The sequence below is a fragment of the Micrasema longulum genome, unplaced genomic scaffold (genome assembly GCF_059751315.1).
Source record: "Micrasema longulum isolate JH-2025_06_02 unplaced genomic scaffold, ASM5975131v1 h1tg001043l, whole genome shotgun sequence".
In the NCBI taxonomy this organism is placed as follows: Eukaryota; Metazoa; Arthropoda; class Insecta; order Trichoptera; family Brachycentridae; genus Micrasema; species Micrasema longulum.
Window position 1 is genome coordinate 288,637 of NW_028278231.1, and position 20,904 is coordinate 309,540.

A 20,904-nucleotide genomic window follows, 5' to 3' on the forward strand; every position below is an offset into this window, starting at 1 on the left:
ATATAGTTGCTTAACATTTTATTGCTTAAATAAAATTTGTCTAGGGAGATGAGGTAGATATGTACTTTAACATGATTAAATAATAATAAAAAACATTTTAATATATAATGCTTCCATATTTTTATTTGACAAAACCTTTTTTAACATTTTATACAGGTAAATTGCAAAGAGAGTAATTTATATATTATTATTGAAAACAAAGAAAATACACCGCGAACATTGCTGAAGGTAATCATAACACAAATTAATATTTATTCAATAATGGTCACTTTTATTTAAGAAAAGAAAACGTGAACATCAACCGAAGGTAATTAAATCATTACACACATTTTTGAAAGAAAAGTCATTTATATTTAAGAAAGAGAACACATCAACATTGCCAAAGGTAACATTACACAGATTAAAATTAATTGAGAAAGGGAAATATATGAACATTACCAAAGATAATCATTACACACATAAAAAAATTTGAGAGAAAGGTAATTTTTATTTAAGAAAGGGAACACATCAACATTACCGAAGGTAACATTAAACATATTAAAATTCATTGAGAAAGGGAAATATATGAACATTACCGAAGGTAATCACATTACACATATAAAAAAAATTGTACAGAAAAGTAATTTATATTCAAGAAAGGGAACACATCAACATTACCAAAGGTAACATAACACACATCAAAATTTACTAAAGAAAAGGAAAGATGAACATTACTGAAGGTAAGCAGCACACAAAATAAAATTTAAGAAAAGAAAACACACAAGCATTACAAGATTACCATGTACAAAAACAGTATTTATATTTTTATTAGAAGGCCTTGCAGATTGATAATGCCGCATGCTATTATAACCAAATAATCGGCTATTGCCATATGATGATGGTCTAATGTTGAGCCCATTCTCAGCATGTGAAACTCTCTAACTCTGCTTATAACGCGCTCCACATGAATGCGCAAGGCAGCTATTCGTTTTGATTGCTGAACCTCTTTACGACTGCTTTTCGTATTGGCAAATACACTTGGCGGACGGATCAATGAGCATCCCTCCATCTCTAGTAAATGGGAAATATTTTTAAAACCTCGGTCAGCCATAACAGCCATTCCGGGTTTCAAAAGGTCCAAGTATCCACAGTTTTCGATAATGATGCAGTCTGATGCCCTCCCTCCATAGCCGCATGAAATGTAATTTATCAGACCATCTGGCGTGCACGAAATCAAATATTTTAGAGTATTACACCCTTTATACTCTGACCAGGTTAATGCCTGGTGGATAGGGTTTGAAGGTTTTTCGATCTGTAGCTCCAAACAGTCTATGATCGATTGCACGTTTGCATACCTCGCTCTGAAAGATATCGGAAGATGACGTCTTATTTTATCAGAACTTGGCCAAATAATAAGATCTTGACAGATAGCTGCAAGAAGGACAACTGTTTTAGAGAATATCCTACTTACTGTCGAATGGGAAATCCCAAAGTGGAGACCAAGGACAGTGTTAGAATCATCCAAGCGGTTTTTTTTTAATGTCACGAGTACATCCAATGTACTTGCGGGTATCTTTGATGCAATCAGCGAAATTACATGATACATATCATGTGGAATTCCTAAAAATATCCTTGGCTCTTTCTCTATGAGGAGGAAAAATGAGTTCCTCATTGTCATATTCAATTCAGACTCATCCACTTCTGTCCCATCATAGGCACTACTGTCTTCTAGAGAGGGGACAAAATCTGAATCCGAGTCAGTTGACTCAACCCATTCATTTGGCTCGGGATTTTTCTTGACGCAAATGCGTTCAGTCGAAGTGGGTGACATTGATTTCATCGGAGAACAAGCAGTACTCGTCTTTCCCAAAATTACTGTTGATGTACCCTTGCTTCTCACATTACAAGTTTTATTGACTTGTACAGCCTTGTCAAGATATTCTGGAGGTTCACACAGCGTCATTATTCCTGGCCCGGCAATCGGAGGGGGGTCTTGGCCTCCGTCAACATTGGGTTCACACAAAGCTGGGACTTTTATTGGTGTGAGTAACTCGTTCAATAATTTTATCCTGGCCCTTTTTTCACCTGTCTTCTTTGCCGCAGGTAATTTGTTCTTCTGGCAGTCAAATTTGCTAGGGACAACATTTTTCTTCATCTGCATGCGACTTCCCATCATTTTGAAAAATGTATAATTTTCCATATCCTCTTGCAGCTGTGAAAGAAAAACATCAAACATTATTTTCATTATAAGAACTTAGTACACGATGGCACTAATTTTGTCAGACAATAAGTTATAAAATGACATGTTAGGGATGTTAAAACTAAGGTTAATTTAATCACTTTCGTGTGTGTGAGTAAATATATAATAATTGGCTAGGTAAAAAATAATATAAGTACTTACATTAAAATGGTCTTCACAGCAATAACAAGTGGACTTTACTGCTAAATCTTTATTTTTCTTCGAACATCTTTTCATGGCATGACACCATTTTTTTCGTATTGCCTCGATTTTCGGCACGTTGATAAATATTTTCTCAGGAGTAGTAATAGTCGTATTTTTGCATTTAGGTACAATGCAGTACTTATAGTTGACTATTTTAGCCATGACGATGGAAAAAAACACTTCGAAAGTAAAACAATAACGTATTATTAACAGCCGGTCTTCCTACTACAACGACGGCGCGTACTCGAATGTCGAACTGTCAAACCCAATCGCGGTCAATGACGTCACAGCTCAAAAACCCGGGAAGCGGAGCGTTTGGGACAGATTTTAAAAATTCAAAATGTAAATCCTAATAACGAGGTAATTATGGGCTCAAAAAAAAAAAAAATTACTGCGTAAGTTTTCTAATTTTTTGCTGATTTTTTTGGAAGAAAAAAAAAAATTCGTGCACATTGCCTATTGGATACTAATAATAAAAAAACTCATTATAGTACGCTTGTTTTTATATATTTTTTTTTTAAATTGAATGTTCAAATAATTCATCAATCAGATAATTTTTATTCAATAATATTTTTTGGAATTATATTGGCCTCGTGGTGTAATACTCATCGCGTTTGCCTACCATACAAGAGGTCTCGGGTTCGATTCCCGACTTGGTTGATATGAAATATTTATTTTAAAGGTGGTTTCGCACTAGAATATTTCATAGCACCTGAAGCGTAAAACTGATCATGTTACCTTCATGTAAATGATCAAGACACACTGCGATAAGTGCACCGATGCAGTTCCCTATGCACCATTAAGTGCGTAAAAGGAATGATGATGATGATGAAGTATATTACCAGAAAATCTGATAGAATAAGGCTGCCATTTAAAAAAAAACAGAATCCCAAAACTGCATTATTTTATGGATTTAAAAATGTACGAAAAGATTTATTTATTTATTTTATGGAAACAAACAGTCGACAATGATATAGTAACATTTAAAAAAATACAGTTTAAAGACAGACCAGCAAAGTTTCTAAATAAGAATGATACATATTATTATATTGTGTTACAACAAAAGGGTGTGTTTATGTGTATTTGTATCAGAGAAAGTGTAGATGTGTGTTTATGTGTATTAGTGTAGGAGTAAGTGTTCAGATGTGTGTAAGTGTGAGCATCATTAAATAGTTAGTGGGATCGTATCGCAGCCAGAAATAAGGAGACTTAATTTATTTTCAAATAAATTAAGTGGCATGTAAAATATATCTACAGACGAAAAAAAGCATTATAGTCAGAGCAAGAACGATATGAGAAAGAGTGTTGTGCATAGTTAGTGCTACAGATTGGCAGATGGAACAAATACTAATTTCTTGTCACGCAAAAGAGATGCCTGAATGTATGAAGAATGAAAAGAGTTAAAATGAATTTTAAAAGAAACGTTTTGTTTTCTGTAAGATGATTCGTAATTTAAGTAAGTGCTAATTTTCGTATATGTACTAATTATAATATAAGCTAACTTAAGAAATAAGTAAAAAAAATAAAATGAAACTGAGTCTTTTTTTTAAAACTTTTCCTGGTAAAAATTTAATGGTGCTTTCTATATGATGGATGATTTTGCTCTATTTCATGTATTAACTAAATTGATGTGACGTAAACAAATGGATAACTCTTGTTTCTCAAATAACCTTTGCGCCAACATCAGTGGATATAACTTACTTAAACCCGGGAAACGGAAAATGTCTAGGTAAAAATTATGCGAGATATTTTCACAGATCACGTGTCATGAACGTGATAAATATTATAGTTGAAATACACCAGACAGACCCAATCAACCTTCGTCACCATTATTATTATTATTCCATGTCCGCGGTTAGCGCGTACGACATCCACAAATATTCTGCAGGTCTCTGCCAACTCCTGTACGTCCTGTCTAGTCAGGTTTACGTCCTGTAGCTCTGACACGTCATTTTTCTCAAAATTTCTCTCCGCACCCGATGGTGCATAGGAATCTGCATCGGGTAACTAAATGTAGCGTATTTTAATCATCTATTTCATGAATGTAAGCTGATCAGTCTTACGCCTTAAAATATTACATTCAATATTCCTGTCTCGATGCACTTTTTGAATCAATATTTTTTGTTGACCATCCCAGGAATCGAATCTGGGACCTCAAGTATTGTAGACGAACACATCAACCACTACACTAGGAGGTGGAATTATTTCCACTCAATTTTCTTATTCGGGATTTTTATCTGAGAGTAGCCATGGAATTTAAAGCACTCGTCCAGGATTCTTGTAGTGAAGTAATTAAATTTAATTCAGTTAATCAAATTTTAAAAAAATGCACAACAAACTAAAATTCAAGACGTACATATCATAAAAAGAAAAAAATACATGAAAAAGACTCTTGTCAAAGTAGAAGGAGAATCTTACTCCGGGAAACCCCTTCAGATACATGGAACAGATCAACCAAGGATAATACCCACTTTGTCTCACGTGGAGATATCTCAGAAACTTCTTTTAGATTTTCTCTACCATAAGAGAGTACTTCAATTTATATGGCGCCAAATCATCGAGCCACTCTCGAGTCCACTTTGCACCAAGGAGTTGTAAAGAGTTCTCAGTACACCGGTATTTTCAAAAACCCTGACAGTACGCAGAACAAATTCTAATGATTGGAATGACACTTACTGCTCAAGAGATGTCGCTTCGGTGCCAGTCGTGAAGTGAGAGTGAGCAGAGCCACGTAAAACGTTGGCACCGGCAGGAAACTGAAAGAAATCACTCGAACCGTAATCAGATTTAGACCACCCTAGCTATAAGACGTATTTCTTTGTATAACACTCAATCTCTACAATAACCATTTTTTTCGCACCATCAAGTCATTACTATTCTGATTCTATTTTTTTATTTTTTTTTATTTAAATTTTATTGATAAACCCTTACGGGTTACATACATTTAACAAAATGTTTTCACTTTTAAAATTCACATTCTACTGTTAATAATAATATTTTTAACACCTTTTGTAAAGGTTGTCTGAGTCTTTTGTTTAGTTTTGTCTGGTAGTTTATTGTATAATTTCAGTCCATGGTTTATAAGTCTCGATTGTCCTTTTCTCGTTTTAAAAGATTGTATATGATATTTCTCTGATATTCTCGTATTGTGTTCATGTTTACTACAATTTTTTTCAAGTTTTAATTCTTCGTCTACAATTACATCAGTGGCTAATTTATGAATAAATTTTAAAGATTCTAGTTTAAAAAGTTCAGTTACGTTTGATTGTTTAGTTTGTTCAAAAAGTTCTTTAGTTGCTGTTAGATAGGGAAGGTCATATACTAACTTTAATATTTTATTTTGCTGTCTTTGTAGTCTGTTTACATACAACACCATATTTTTAATACATCCGGACCATAAAGAAAAAATTTGCTTTTGCTTAGAGATGCCCTTTCGTACTATTGCATAGAAGAGTCGCGTTTTAAATTTTTGGATTGGTTGGACAACAAACGCGTGTAACATGCGATTTTGGTTTGCGCTTGCAACGCCTTTCTCAACCTGAGTACCTACAGCCCGTTGTATCGCTGTAAACTGTAGCTAACTTAGTGATAATCACATAATGGTTTTTTTCCGTGTGAGCGACTTTATAAGCGGATGGTTTGTTATTACGGTGTGTTATTACGACTTTACCGGTGGATTGTTAGCAGTGGGCAAAATATAATATATCGCTAACGCTTTGTGGGAGAGTCCTATTGTTGGGATCAAAAGTTTTGTTGGACACCCAGTTCGTCGACTCTATTCTGTCTTTGCAGGTATGTCGGCCAGTGTGCCAACGCTACGCGGAGATGTCCTTATACCTGCTCTGCAGGCTAAAGCATGGTCAAAGAAGTCAGCGGAAGTCCTACATCAAACATCTCACGCGTGGTGCTCACTTTACTCTTCAAAAGGTTGCTTCAAATATTATAAATAAAAGAAGTCGTACTTACATGATATTTGAACACTTTTTAATTCAGCAAAAATTAAATACAATAAAATTAATGAGATATATTAATGAATATTTAAATAACAGAATGAAACAATGAATTTAAGTTTTATACTGATATCGTCGCAGTTAACAATAATCTCGGAAGACTACGATCGTTAATCCTGGTAGTAGGTGGCGGGTAACAGAGGTAAAGAGAAGGGCGAGCAATCATTGCGTCGGTACTTTTATAGGCCGACCTACGTCACTGATCCTCTGGGTTGCCAACCTGTCGCGTTCGTAGGCTATGCCTGACGGTTGGCGGTACCTACTTCTGAGGGACCACAGCATAGAGCGCCAGTCTAGGTACTATGGAACATTGCAGTGATAAACCGCCCATTTAGTTGACGTCAACCATGCCGAGAATCCAACCCAGGACCTCAGGCATAATAGGCAAACGCACCGACCGGTACAATTTAGCAACCAGCATATTTGACTACAATATTTTGAGTTTGTCCAAATGTTTGTTGACAAAAGACTAGATTTCACCCCCTAGGGAGTCATTAAGAATAACAAATTACAACAGAGATGGAAATTATTTTGGAGAAGTTCATGTGGAAGTCTTGGCATTTACAGGGCATAGACCTACCGGTTTCGATTCGTACTCATCTCTCCTTCGGGACTCTCGCTACATTAACATGTTAACCCAAAAAAAAAGTACTACAAAAAAATATTTATTTAATTTGACTTAGCACATAATTTAAGTCACAACTTTATGGTACATATTAAAACATTACATTTATTTCAATTCTTATAACTCTTCCTTAAATTCAACTAAATCTCAACATTCAACTAAGCTTTATTCAAAGCTTATAATATTAATAAGCTTATAAACCTTTGGTGCCATATTAAAATATACGCCTTTTTTCCTACATTTGATTAGTTTCAGTCATGGTGTTTTTAAAATTGGTATCGCATTCCAAGTTTTATTATAATTCTTTGTTTTATCGTTAGTTTTATTACTTCAAAGTTAAATATTTCATAAAATGCTTCAATAGAAATGGTAATAAAAACTACTCATTATTTGTGAACCATACATTTACTTTTGTCTGCTTTATATTTTTCATAACAACGTCCTATTTTTAACGTGTTGTTTAAAATACAAGAAAGCTTTGTTTTTTTTTACTTTTCTGTAAAACTCTCGTCACTTTTTGAACTTTATCACTTGTTTCTGTGCTGTGAAACGAATCATTCATTGCTTAATGGTAAGCAATATAAAATCAAGGAAAAGTTTATGCTTACGAAGCCAAGTTCAAAGGTTATTCCTTCTCGTTATAATCAAAGGAATCCTCAGAAATTATATATCATTTGAACAAACGCTTGTTTTTTTGATAATGTGCAAAGAAATACTCGTAAATGTATTACATGTATTTGTGTTTTTGTCAAAACCATATTATCAATTACTACCTATTCATTTTTATGACAAAAGGTAATTACTTAAATATACAAATATATATTCGCGTTTCTATCATCATCATCAAACCATTATTTGAACCCGATGGTGCATACGGTACTGCTTTGTTAAACTTACAATCTCACGCTTCGGGTGCCAATTTAAGAACAGTAAGATATTTCAGGAAAAAAGAGTTGTTTTTAATTGAATTAACATTACATCCATTTTTACACTTTTGACATTTTATATACTATTTATTTTTCTACGAGCGACTAAAATCTCACCAAGCTATTTTCTGTGGCTTGTTGATGGAAATTTATTTTAATACTGACTTATATAATATTACCTAAATTTGATTAAGAACACTTAAGAACATTGAATTTACATATATAATTAACAGCCATAGAAATCAGTAATATACATACAAATAAACTTTTTTTTGCAAATGCAAGAAAGAAAATATGCAAATGTTTCACATCAACCTTCCCAGGAATTACACTCTGGACTTCAAGCATGGCTGCCAAATGCGCCAATTACTACACTACAAGGCAGATTTTTCTCCACTTGATTTTTTTTCCTGACAGTAGCCATTGAATAAAAAATATTCATTTAGGATTCTGGTTCTCTTCCATATATTTACAGAACTGTATATTTCATAAACCCGGTCACAGATAATATACAGCCACTTAGTGCCTTTTTCATGACAAAAATAAATATTTAGTAGAAACAAACGCTTTGTTGATATTCGCGAATATAACTTGTTCGTAAATATCGACGCCCAAATTACGAAACTCAACCGGGCAGCGTTAAAACACATTACGGCACTCCTTCCGTGCGTCTTGAACGTATGTAGATCCCGTCTATAGATATGTCATATGACGTTTAAAGTTATATCAATTCAAATCATTTCTTAAAAATACGAAGGGGTTGAGTGAGATGTTTTTTTCCATTTTTATTATGTTTTGTATCCAAAAGTTAGTGTGAAAATTGGCCAAATAACATAAAGTGTTTAATAACCCTAAATTTCTTCCCCAAAGGCTTCATTAATGGAAAACAGGTTACCTAACCACATACTCCGCATACTTACGGTGCATTTACAGTGTAAAACCATGGTTAGTACAAAAACCATAATTTCCAGTTAAGATAGGTTTGTTAACCATTTCTTAAGTGGCTAAATAATAAAAGACCAGGACTTTAAATAAATAAAAATTTACAAGTATATATTTCACTCATGAAGAAGGGAATGTGGAAGTCTAAATGTTTATTGGCCTAACCACCCATCATTAGCTGGTTTAAGTGATCACATTACGCACCGTGTAACATTTCTCCTCTGGCCGTGTTCGATCATCTATGCTTTATAATTTCTACCACTTGCTGGTTTTTACTAAGTATGACATACCAGAACAAAATTAAAATTGTGATTCGACACCAAACATATTGAAATTAGATTTGTATATCACGGAGAGAACAACTTTTTAAATTAACCCCTCAGTACCAGCGTCATTCCTCAGGTACACGAAGAAAAATAATCATATCTCGTTATTTTCTTATCCAATCTGCCCAATTTTTGCATGCATTTAGCCAAATGTATATTCTTTACAAAACAACAAAAAAAAATATGTTGGTAACCCATGCTTGTTCTGACGTTTGTGTTTAAAAACGATCGTTTTCTTAATTATTTTATAATTTAAAAAAAAATCACAATATTTTTTTTATATAAGTACGTACTTATAAATGTGTAAAAATTAAAAAAATTCTTTTTTTTTTTATTTCATACGCTTTTTACCATTTTTTATAAAAATAAAATAAAACAGTAATATATGCATTTTGTACTCTGTACCTTTATTTTACACCCCCTGAGCCACAATGTCATTCCAAAAGTACCTGCATATTTTTTTTGTTGACTATGTAAGCTTAAAAAAAAATTTTGAAAACATTTTTTAAAATAATGCAATTTATTAATGCAAAATAAAACTTTTTTACTCTGAGTACTGAGAGGGTTAAGTTAAATCTATTATAGGGTTTTCTTAATTTTTAAACCAAAATTTTAAATATTAATTTATTTCGAACTATGAAAATTAATTGTTGAATTCTCCTTATCATATTTTTTTATTTATTCCTTTTTAAAATAATTTGGTTTGTTTACTATACTTTTGACAAATATTTATTACGAGAACGTGGTTTAACAAACGTTCGTTTTAATTTTGCGTTGACATTTATTTGCTTAAGAATTATGCCAAAAATATAGGACAGCCATATGTACTAAATGAATTAAATCATTTTGACAGCTATCATATTTTAAAAACCTTGATTGCTTAAAATACAAAACAAAATTTCGGCATTGACAGCTTAATTCCTTTAGCGATATTTTTATGACTGACAGATTGTTTAAAATTCTAGTTTTACAGCGGTTTCTTTTATTAAATCAGCCAGTTTTACTTGATAATTATAAACTTTTACCCAAACAATTTTCACATTTGTTCATGTATCTAATACTGTTTATCATTTTATTTTACTTCTGTCACTTAAATTCACATAGTTTTTTATATTTTTATCTACATATATAAACTTGCTACAGATAAGCATATAAAAAGTTTGTAAATTAACACAAAATGATGAAATACAATAAATATAAAAATAAAATTAAAAAAAATCTCATCAGATAGAAATCGTCTCTTGCAGGAAGCAATCATAGTCATTCGGAGATGCCCAAAATATATTTGATGCTTAAAATGTATTTTATACTAAAAGACTTAAAGAAGATATTGAAAATATCTTTGACACTCATGAAGGTGTATTATAATATATTGATATTTTATTTTATTTATTATATACGCCCAGAGAACTTTTTCTTGGCAGGTAAAAAAATATGAAGAGAGAGAAGAGTGAATGCGGGCAACAAAATGAACGGAGCACTAAGCACAGTAATTTCTAATAAAAATATGTCAATCGAAGCTAAACTAGCAGTGCACAACGGAGTTTTAGTCCCAACACTTATGTATGGAAGTGAAACATGGAACTGGCAGAGGAAGGATGAAAGCCGAGTGAACGCGGTTGAAATGCGATCTCTTGGACGAATGTGTGGGGAATCAATGTATGACAGGGTTACGAATGATGAAATCAGGCGAGAGTGTAAATCTGAGTCAAGTATAATTGATAAGATTAAGAAAGGGTCTCTGAGATGGTTTGGTCGCGTAGAACGAATGGACGATGAAAGAATGGTAAAACAAGTATATATGGCGAAAATGAACGGCACTGTAAGACGAGGACGACCAAGGAAGACGTGGCATGATCAGATAAACCAAATCTTAAGTCTAGTCGTGTCAAAAGCAGACAGAACCGAAGGGCATGTATGACAAGATGTATGAATGTGGAAGAGGCTAGGATTGTATGCCAGGATAGACGTGTGTAGCGTTCCATTCTCTCTGCCTATCCCTACGGGAAAATGGCGTGATGGTAGTAGTAGTAGTAGTAAAAAAATATAATTTAAGCGTTTCATGATATTATAATAAGTCACGTGTTGGTACTTATCCAATAATCAGTATTTAATTGATTTTATTCGAACTACATCGGATATACACAAATAAACATTAAATACTACATGAAAATTCGTAGGTACATAATTTAATGTGTTTGAAAAATTATAACAGCTTAACATTATAACAGGCAAAAAAAGTGATTTATACAGCATTCGAATTATGTTTAGTTTTTTTTTTTTAAAAAGAAGTATTTGAGTTCTTATTTTTTATCCAAATATTTCGATTTTATGGCCATTTCCAACAAGTTGTAAATAATTCACTATTAGAAAATGGAAATCAAACTGGGGTAAAGTTAGGTTCGAACCTCGGGCTTCTGATCCGTGAGTCCGCAACACTAGCCACGGGACCACAACCCGATATTATCCGATTTTATCGCCGTAAGAATTTTTTTATCTAATAACGGACCCTGGAAAACGAAACATATCAATATCTCCATATTTGTTTCCGAGCCGGTGTAGTCTGACTGAAGAATTTACAAAATAATGATAGTTATATTCGATTCCCCGGAACTCATTAATCTACTTGCTTACCGTGTCCCCTCCAGGCCAACTAGACTCTCTGATATTTTCTATATTCGTAAATTTAAAACTAATCATCTGAAACATTCTACAATCCCTCGTATATGTGAAACATTTAACAAAAAATTTGATAGTCTTGATATATTTAACACTCCATACAATATGTACAGAAGAGAATTAATAGGCTTGATTCATGCTCTTCATTCATAATTCGTTTAATCATTAAATCAAATGCAATTTTCCACTCTCACTTTCCTTCAATCATCCTTTACCACTCCTTATCAATTTCCTTCTTTTCCTTTCCACTATCTCCTTGTTTTGTCCATATTTATCTTATTTTAATATATAGTAAATTTATTATTTATATAGTTTAAACTTCAAGCCGTCGTCGCTTTATTACAGTATTATTTAGTGAATACATATAATTGGATGGCAGGCTCTACTATGTATACATTTTATATATTTATTTTTTTAAAATATTCATTTAACCTGTACATCTGTTTGTATTCGAAATAAATAAAATAAAATAAAATAAATAAAATATTTACCAAAGCCACAATTTTACCATTTTTTATTAAGTACATAAATATATTTATTTTATTTTATTTTATTTAAAGCAATAACCCGCTAACCCTCTATTTGGAGGCTTGCCAGAATATGATACAGGAAATGTGGAAGAAGGTAGTAAAAAAATGGAATGTCTACGGGCGCTTAATTGTGTCGGTAACAGTTTGACATTAATTTGGGTACCTGGACACTCAAACATCGACAGTAACGAGGCAACTGATAAATTGGCAGGGCTGGGAGCTGAGACAGCCCCAATAGGCCCTGAGCCTTACTGTGGGTTGCCCAAATGTTCTTCTCGTAACGAGTTTAGGTCGTGTGCTGGGAAGCAGAGCGGAGGAACTGATAAAATGGTGCTCGCAAAGGCTTGCCCTCGACCTAATAAAACTCAGCCGAAACCAACTGAGAGTTATCACTAAAGCTCTTACAGGGCACTGCAGATTAAACAAACACCTCGCTAGAATGAACCTTTCCAAAACTTCTCGATGTAGGTTCTACAGTGCAGATGAGGAATCATACATACACATTCTATGTTAATGTGATGCTTTACATCATAAAAAGAGCCTCATCTTTGGGGAACCACTGGTTAAACCTGAGGATATTAAAGAGCTTGCCTTTTAACTTATGGCCCGATACTTTACGGACCTGGGCTTGGAGGAAGAGATTTAGCAAAATGTAAACTCTCGCCTTTCAGACAGTAGCCAGGTTCTTTATAGACCTAGGCTTGGAGGGCGAGAACTATTCACAATAGATTTTTACAGCTCGTAGTGACGTCAGAAGGTTGAATAGCAGTGACCTCCACCTCTAAGAATAAGAAAAAGAATGAAAAACGTACTTTGACAAAAATATTTCTTGGATTTGTTTCTTGCAACTGGCGGGAATCGAACCCGCGACGCCAGTTTCACGGTTGGCCGTCTAACCAACTGCGCCACGGCACCTGTTAACTAATGTATTTAATAATGCGATAGTAATGAATGCATTGAAAATGCCCCAAATCAACACGAATTTTCCAGCAAGTCAGGGCAAATTCACAGGCACGCTTTGTTATTGGTTGTGTCACTTTAAGCTGTGCTATTGTATTTATTCAATTTATATAGTATGTTGTCATTAAAATTAAAACATTTCAAAAACTTAGAAAAGTGTGTGATAATCACATCTTTTATATTCAAAAATCCTTTGATACTGTTAAATTTATTATGATCACAAAACCTTTACTGTGAAATGCGTTCTTGGTAAAATAATAAAAATCTGAGATAATTCAACTTCATAAAACTACGTAATGTGTTGCAATTTTAGTGGTAATAAAACTTTACTAGCTGTGTATTATTACTGCGTTTGTGTTTTCATTAGTGTCTTGACAGATGAAGTAAGTTTTAATTATTCCCATACTCAAAGTTTATATCTATCGGATTGTTAACTAAATTTATTCAAGGCTCTTCAGTTAGTCTGTGATAGATCGTTCGCACCCAACCAGCTAAAAATTAACAGCAGTAAACAAACCGATAAAAAAAGTTGGCTTTTTTTCAAGAGATATAAAATCTGCATCAAAAGACATAGTATTTAGGGATTAAGATATATTAACACCATAAAAAATGCAGAACTAATATATTTATCGATGATATTTAGAGTATATTACAATGTAAGTGTTTTTTATTGTTTATTTTATTACGTAAACTGACTGGATGACAACGCATGTGTCCTTTAGGAACTTCTTAGTAAAATTGACGACGCTGGTAGAGTAATGGGCTTTAACATCAATGTGGCTAAAACAAAGATGATGGTGTCTAGCCGAAACCCTCACAATAATGCCGTATTGCAAATAAATGGTCAAACAATCGAGAGAGTGACTAACTTTAAATATCTCGGCAGTCAAATCACTTCTGATCTGGATTCGGATAGGGAAATTAGATACAGAATAGAGATAACATGATCAGCATTCAATAGTGTGAAATCATTATTCTGCAGTGATAGTCTTAATTTTAAACTGAGATAGAGGATGGTCAAGTGCTATGTGTGGTCAATAATTCTTTACGGGGTTGAAACATGAACTCTCAAGGTGAACTTCATGAACCAATTAAATGCTTTTGAAATGTGGCTTCACCGGAGAATGCTGAGAATTCCGTAGACAGATTTAGTGACCAACGTGGAGGTGCTGAGACGAGCCAGTGCCGAAAAAGAACTACTGTCCTCAATAAAAAAGAGAAAACTCGCATATCTGGGTCATATCATGCGTGGAAGCAAATATGCGCTTCTACAGCTAATCATGATGGGGAAGATCGAGGGAAAGCGTGGAGTTGGAAAGCGACAGATGTCCTGGCTGAGAAACACCCGTGACTGGACGGAAGTGTGCGGGGTTGAGGCGCTGTTCCAGTTGGCACAGGACCAGAATGCCTACTCTAGAATGATTGCTGACTTTGGGGAGACCTGAAAAAGGCGAAGAAACTGGCAGTCAATGAGTAACGAGAAAATGTTTAAAAAGGCTATAAAAAAATGGATAGTGGAGTTAGGTAGAAGTAAAATGGATTGTCTCATTCGCCCAAACCAATATTGAATCAACCGCTCCACAAGTGTATAGCTTATGTTAGATTTTTGTTATTTTCATTGTGGTTTTGTAATATAAATAATATAGATGTGCATATTTACCTAGTCTTTAAAACAGTCTGAATATTTTATTAATTATCTCTGTTTATTAAGTTAGTCTTTTTTGTTTATTCTTAAATGTAAAAACATTTCAAAAAAAGTATATTGTTAAGTGTCCTCGGCACGGGAAGTTCCAGTGAGGTCACAGTATTTTTATTATTGGTTACAGTTTGTAAGAGTAAAATATGAATAAATAAATAAATAAAATTTAGAGATTAAGATATATTAACACCATAAAAATTACAGTTTTATCTATTTATCGATGATATTTAGATTATATCACAAAGTGAGTGTTTTTTATTGTTTATTTTATTACGTTAACAAGCAGTCCGTACAAAACATACTGTCGACCTTCTTGTATTATTGGAGTAGGACACCCATGCACACACCAAAAAATATTTAACACGGAAGACGTAATAATTCAAATTATGTTAAATAAAACAAATGTAAACAAAGTTATCGTCAAACTATAGTCATAGATGGAATTAAATCCCGTAGAGAGTTATAAAGGCTGACATCTGGTTACTTAAAAGAAGCCTCGTCCTCGAGCACTAGTTAATCCTGAGGATGCAGAGCGCTTGCTCCCTACCAAATAGCCCGATATCTTAAGAGGTCACGTGGTCTGACTTTTCTTCATACTGCTTGCCCACCACATCCGCACCTGAGGACACAAGTCTCCTTGGACAAAATTGCTCGTTGCCGAACGAGAAAAGCTGCCCGATGGAGCTCTCTATAATCGAGTAGCCTTAGCATCTTCGTGTTGGAAGAAGGTAATCCAGAAGTACATAATATGAACTTCATTAGATTGAAAAAATAGGGACATGAATTTTTCACTTACTGGGATTAAGTTGATTAGACATGATCAATTCGCCGAAATGATAACAATTTTTTTTTATTCCTTGAAAATATTTTAGGAAGCTACTTGATCCGTATATCCGACAGGACCTATAACAGGGCCACGGATAGTACTGAGAAGCTCCATTCGGTAATCATAAAGAGGGAGAAAGAAACAAGACTACAGGATGTGTTCTAAGATCGATGCAAATTATTTTGTGTAGTTGATTTGTATTAGAAAATCTATTTTTACTATCATACGCATTCATACAAAGTTATTTGTGGCAGATATCTTTTATATTTTCCATATTTAGTTCAGTTCAGACAGTGCCGAAATACGACGTTAATTGGCAAAAAAAATAAATTACATACTTGCCATACAAAATAAAACAAAATAAGTGATTGACATGTAAACATTGGAAGATAATATTACTAGTAGGCATGATTCGTTTGCGGCATTGAATTTAATCGAATACAAGCAGTATATTAATCAAAGTTGAAATATAAATTCACCAATCAATGCGGCTTGTCCCATTCAACTGATAACGCCAAAAAAACGTATTTTGTTTTTATTTTAGCTCTTACATAGTTTATTTTGTATACTTAACTCAAAATCAGTTTTTTAGTTATGAAGGTTTTTCTCAACACCTTGTTTTACAAATATAAATACAAAGACAAGCATGTATTTTACACAAAAGTAGCACAAAATAAAAAACGAAGAATAAGAATATATTTTTTTTTTAAATTTAAACATCTTTACACGTTAGTTAATAATATATAATTTTACATAAATATAGTGATATAGTTCATACAATAATATATAATTATACATAAATATAGTGATATAGTTCATACATTTATCGTAGTGGAGAGAACATAAGTGCATTTTTTATATAAAATTAATCTTCAAATTCAAAGTAGTTAGAAAAACAATTATTAATAATACAGATATACTCGTAAGTTAATTAAAAGTGCATAATTTCAATGAACACAGTATTATTTAGGTATTTAAATTTGAAGATAATAAATTAATACACTGCATATTAAAATTCAAAAGCATTATATTAAATACATCTGTATCATTTGCGTATTCATTTGCAAACGCATGCTTTCCCTTTATTGGCGAGTGTGCACTTGTGATTTGTTTTTATTATTATTATTATTATGGATAACTTATATAGCGCAATTTTTGTAATTCAAAACCTTAAGAGCGCTTTACAAAGTGATCATATAAATAAATAAATTTAATTTTTTGAATTTGTAAATTAAGTAAAACTATTAACTTGTTTTTACATGCTACGGATTTATTCAAATGATTTAGACAACAAGTGGGTTTTAAGATTTTTCCGAAACATCACTAACTTCACTCTCACGGAGAGTATTCCATGCTATAGGGTCTGCGACCGCAAATGCGCGTTCATCAAATTAAGTGCGCAGTTTGCGAAGGGGTATAATAACCTTTTCTCTCGACGTAGATGTAGCTGATCAAAGCTTAAGACGTATATCAGCTAGTTCATCTGAAATGCAAAGTTCCCTTAGATATTCCAGACTTGAAATGTGCAGTTACTGAAACATGAGCCAACAGAGTTTGTATTCCACCCTCTGCCTCTGTGTAAAACGTAGCTAGTGTAATTCCCAAATAAGTAGAGTGATATGACTGAACTTAGAGATTCCAAAAATAATATATATTTTCTTATGTTTGTACGTTTTAATATTTATTTAATTAACATTATATGTAAAGTTAATATCTTCAGCTGGAATACCCAATTTAAAATTAACGAAACGTAAAAATGTATTTTCAACTCTTTCGATATTCTTTATATGCATTTTATAATATGGTGACCATTTGAACGAGTTGTATTCAAGTTGGCTACGTACTAAAACAACTTATAAAATTTCCATTACAATGACCAAGTCAAAATCTCTGATTGTTCGAAACAGAAACCCCATAGTTTTCATTATTTTATTCGTTATGCTCTGTATATGTTTAATAAAGTTTTATCTTTCATCAAATATAATACCATGATCGGTCATATCGGTCACTCGCTCTAAATTTATAGTGTAGTTGAAAGCAATTGGGTTCTTGTTTCGGCAAAAAGTAAAAAAATTGCATTTGTCAACATCGAGGAATAAATTGTTATTTTTACACCATACATTCAAACAATTTAAGTTAGATTGCAAATTAGAGTTACCTCTCTATATATTTTTATATCATCAGCAAACAGCAAAACTTGAGCAACTCGGATACGTGAGATTGTGTTGTTAATAAAAACAATATAGGACCCAGATGACTGCCTTGCGGTAGACCATTGGTTGCAAAGAAGCATTTAGATAAAGAATTTTTAATTTTAACATACAACAATCTGTCCAACAGGTAGGTCCGAAACCAATCGAGAAACAGTTTAAGGAATCCTAAACCAAATAATTTGGCAAGCTTTACTTTGTATGAAACCTTATCAAACGCCTTGCTGAAGTCAGTATATTTACTGTTAACCTGAAGATTTTTGATAAGAGCTTTACAAATAAAATTTTGATAAAGCATTAAGTTCACGGCAATTGATCTTTCTTTATCGGAGGTGCGATTTATTCAGTACAAAAACGCGTTGCAAAACGAGTTCCAAATTTTAAAATGAAAATAAAATACTATAAAATTTGGTAAGTTGTCCAAAATAAAACACTTGTATTGGATTTAATTCAACTTTTTATTTTTTTAAATATATGTGACGCGTTTCGTCTTGTTACGACATTATCAAATTGACCTTAATATTTGAGATGTATCCTTATAAACTAACACTTATTGCTGTTTAATGATAAAGGTGTTTAATAATGTTAATAGTTTATGGGGGTATTTAACAAGTTTTAAGGATTTTTATATAGACCAAGAAAAGTAAAGTAATTTAAAATCAATAAAGGCAATTAAAATCAACTGATTGCATTCTATTGGGAACATTATGGGTATATGGGGAAAGTCTTTTCATTATTTAAAATATTAGTAGTGGTACAGCTTTAAAATTAATAAAATAATTCGATTTTTATTTTTATTTAATTTACAGAGGTTTATTTTTTTAAATATTGGAAACTCTACATTGGTATTCTATTGAACTAACAAGACGAAACGCGTCACACATATTTGAAAAAAATATAATCCAATGAAGTGTTTTGTTTTAGATACCTTACCAAATTTCATTACAGAATTTTACCAATTATCTGCATACACATTGAATAACATTATTCTATGTTTATGAGAATAGGTAAAATCAATTTAAATATACTTGTATAGATGCGGTCATAGAGTAATTACATACACATATAAATATGTATGTGTATGTTTATATTGAACAACGCTGGTAATTTATTTAAAAAAAGAAGCTAGATTTGAAAAAATACATATAAACACATCTGTGATAAAGATTAACGACATGCTGTCACAGCCTAACTGTTAGAAATCTGTCGCGGCTTCGATGGTCTTTATTATCCACTAAATCCATTCAGAAAAATTAACAGCCATGCTTTAGTCTCGCTATCTGTTTCATTGTTTTTGCCGAGTAATTATTTTTGTATGTATATACACGGTTTTTCAGGGCCATACCGCGAAACTTCCGGGGAACATATTTATGAATTTATAAAGATATTTTTAAAAATCACATTTTTCAGTAAAAGAAGGTAGAGATTAAAAACATATTTGACCAACGAAGCGATACGCACCGGACGCGGACTAGGGAAGCGGCTGGGTAGGGGAAGAGTAGAGGTTTATGGAAGGGATGCTAATCTGAGACAGTAAAGATTGCCTCCATTTTCAAATTATTACAATATTTTAAAATAATGAGTCTTTGGAAAAAAAGTTGGAGGACTTTTTTTTTAAATCTCGAAGAATGCTTCTCTGAAATTTCACGGTCTGGCCGCGAAACACCGTTTACAAATTTATTTGCCGCTTTATTTTTCTATCTGCGTACAAAAATACCAAGAACAAATTTGTTATTATGTTCGTTGAAATGTTCAGGTATTCATTTTTGTATTATATATAATATGAAACATTACAAATGATGCGTTATCAATGGAGTATATTTTGGTTGCCAATACTTTACATTTTAATCAATTATACCATAAATACATATCATAAAGCCCAATTTGAGGCTTCCACATACTATTGTTGTTGTAAATGTTGTCACATAAAAATTAAACATACCATAAAATAACTAATCATACAAAACTTATAATATTACTAGAAATGTAAATATAATACATATTATTCAAAATATATCCACTTTTGAATGTTGGTCACACAGTTGCACATTATAATATATATAATACAAATATAGTTGACCATACAGTGTACATTTATAATGTGCCTACATACAGAACTGCTCATACCCTTCATAATATAGGCTGCGGATTCAAGGCGCAACATCATAACTTGAATTATCTTTAGAAATCTCACTTTTAAAGGAAGTTAAAGATATGTTTTTAACATATTACAACAGAGATGAAGAACATTTAAGAGAAGGTAATATGGAAGTCTAGGCATCTACAGGGCTTATGACCTGTCAATGGCTGGTTTAAGTGGCCACTTTACACACTGTGTAACATTCACATTACCTTCTCATATATCACTTTCTCTTAAATGTTCTTCATCTCTGTTGTAATATGTTAATATAAACAGCTCCCCAGGGAGTTGAATCCAGCCCTTGTCTACAAAAATTTGGACAAACTCAAAATATTGTTGATAAATTACTTGGTCCATGAAGAAGTATAGAAATTGAAAAAATAATATTTTCAGGCTTTGCCTAGTATGTAGGTGAAATAATTGAATAAGATGAATCTCACCCGCAGAAATAAAGGTTTCAGCTCTTTAACTTCACAAACATCAACAGATGAAAGAATTGAAGGAATATAGATGTTCAAATATAGACAGAATGGTTCATCTCTGTTGTAATATGTTAATATAAACAGCTCCCCAGGGAGTTGAATCCAGTCCTTGTCTACAAAAATTTGG

The 20,904-nt window shown here is 32.7% G+C and overlaps 2 protein-coding genes across 2 annotated transcripts in view; one reads left to right on the forward strand and one right to left on the reverse strand.

Moving 5' to 3' along the window:
* The window catches only part of LOC148277368 (gonadotropin-releasing hormone receptor-like), a gene marked incomplete at its 3' end in the record, with an annotated part of 247,547 nt that overhangs the window by 219,439 nt on the left and 7,204 nt on the right, over positions 1–20,904 (forward strand). The window lies entirely within an intron of this gene.
* LOC148277370 (uncharacterized) lies at positions 101–2,878 on the reverse strand. Its single transcript, XM_088232955.1, has 2 exons — positions 2,381–2,878; positions 101–2,191 (listed from the first exon to the last, which is right to left on the reverse strand). Exons 1-2 carry the CDS (start codon positions 2,582–2,584, stop codon positions 797–799), a joined length of 1,599 nt encoding a protein of 532 aa, XP_088089081.1. The 5' UTR covers positions 2,585–2,878; the 3' UTR covers positions 101–796.

Coding starts and splice junctions, on each gene's coding strand:
- LOC148277370 (XM_088232955.1), bottom strand. CDS start 2,584: ATGGCTAAAATAGTCAACTATAAGTACTGCATTGTACCTAAATGCAAA. Junction 2,192..2,380: donor GCTGTGAAGACCATTTTAAT/GTAAGTACTTAT, acceptor TTTCTTTCACAG/CTGCAAGAGGATATGGAAAA.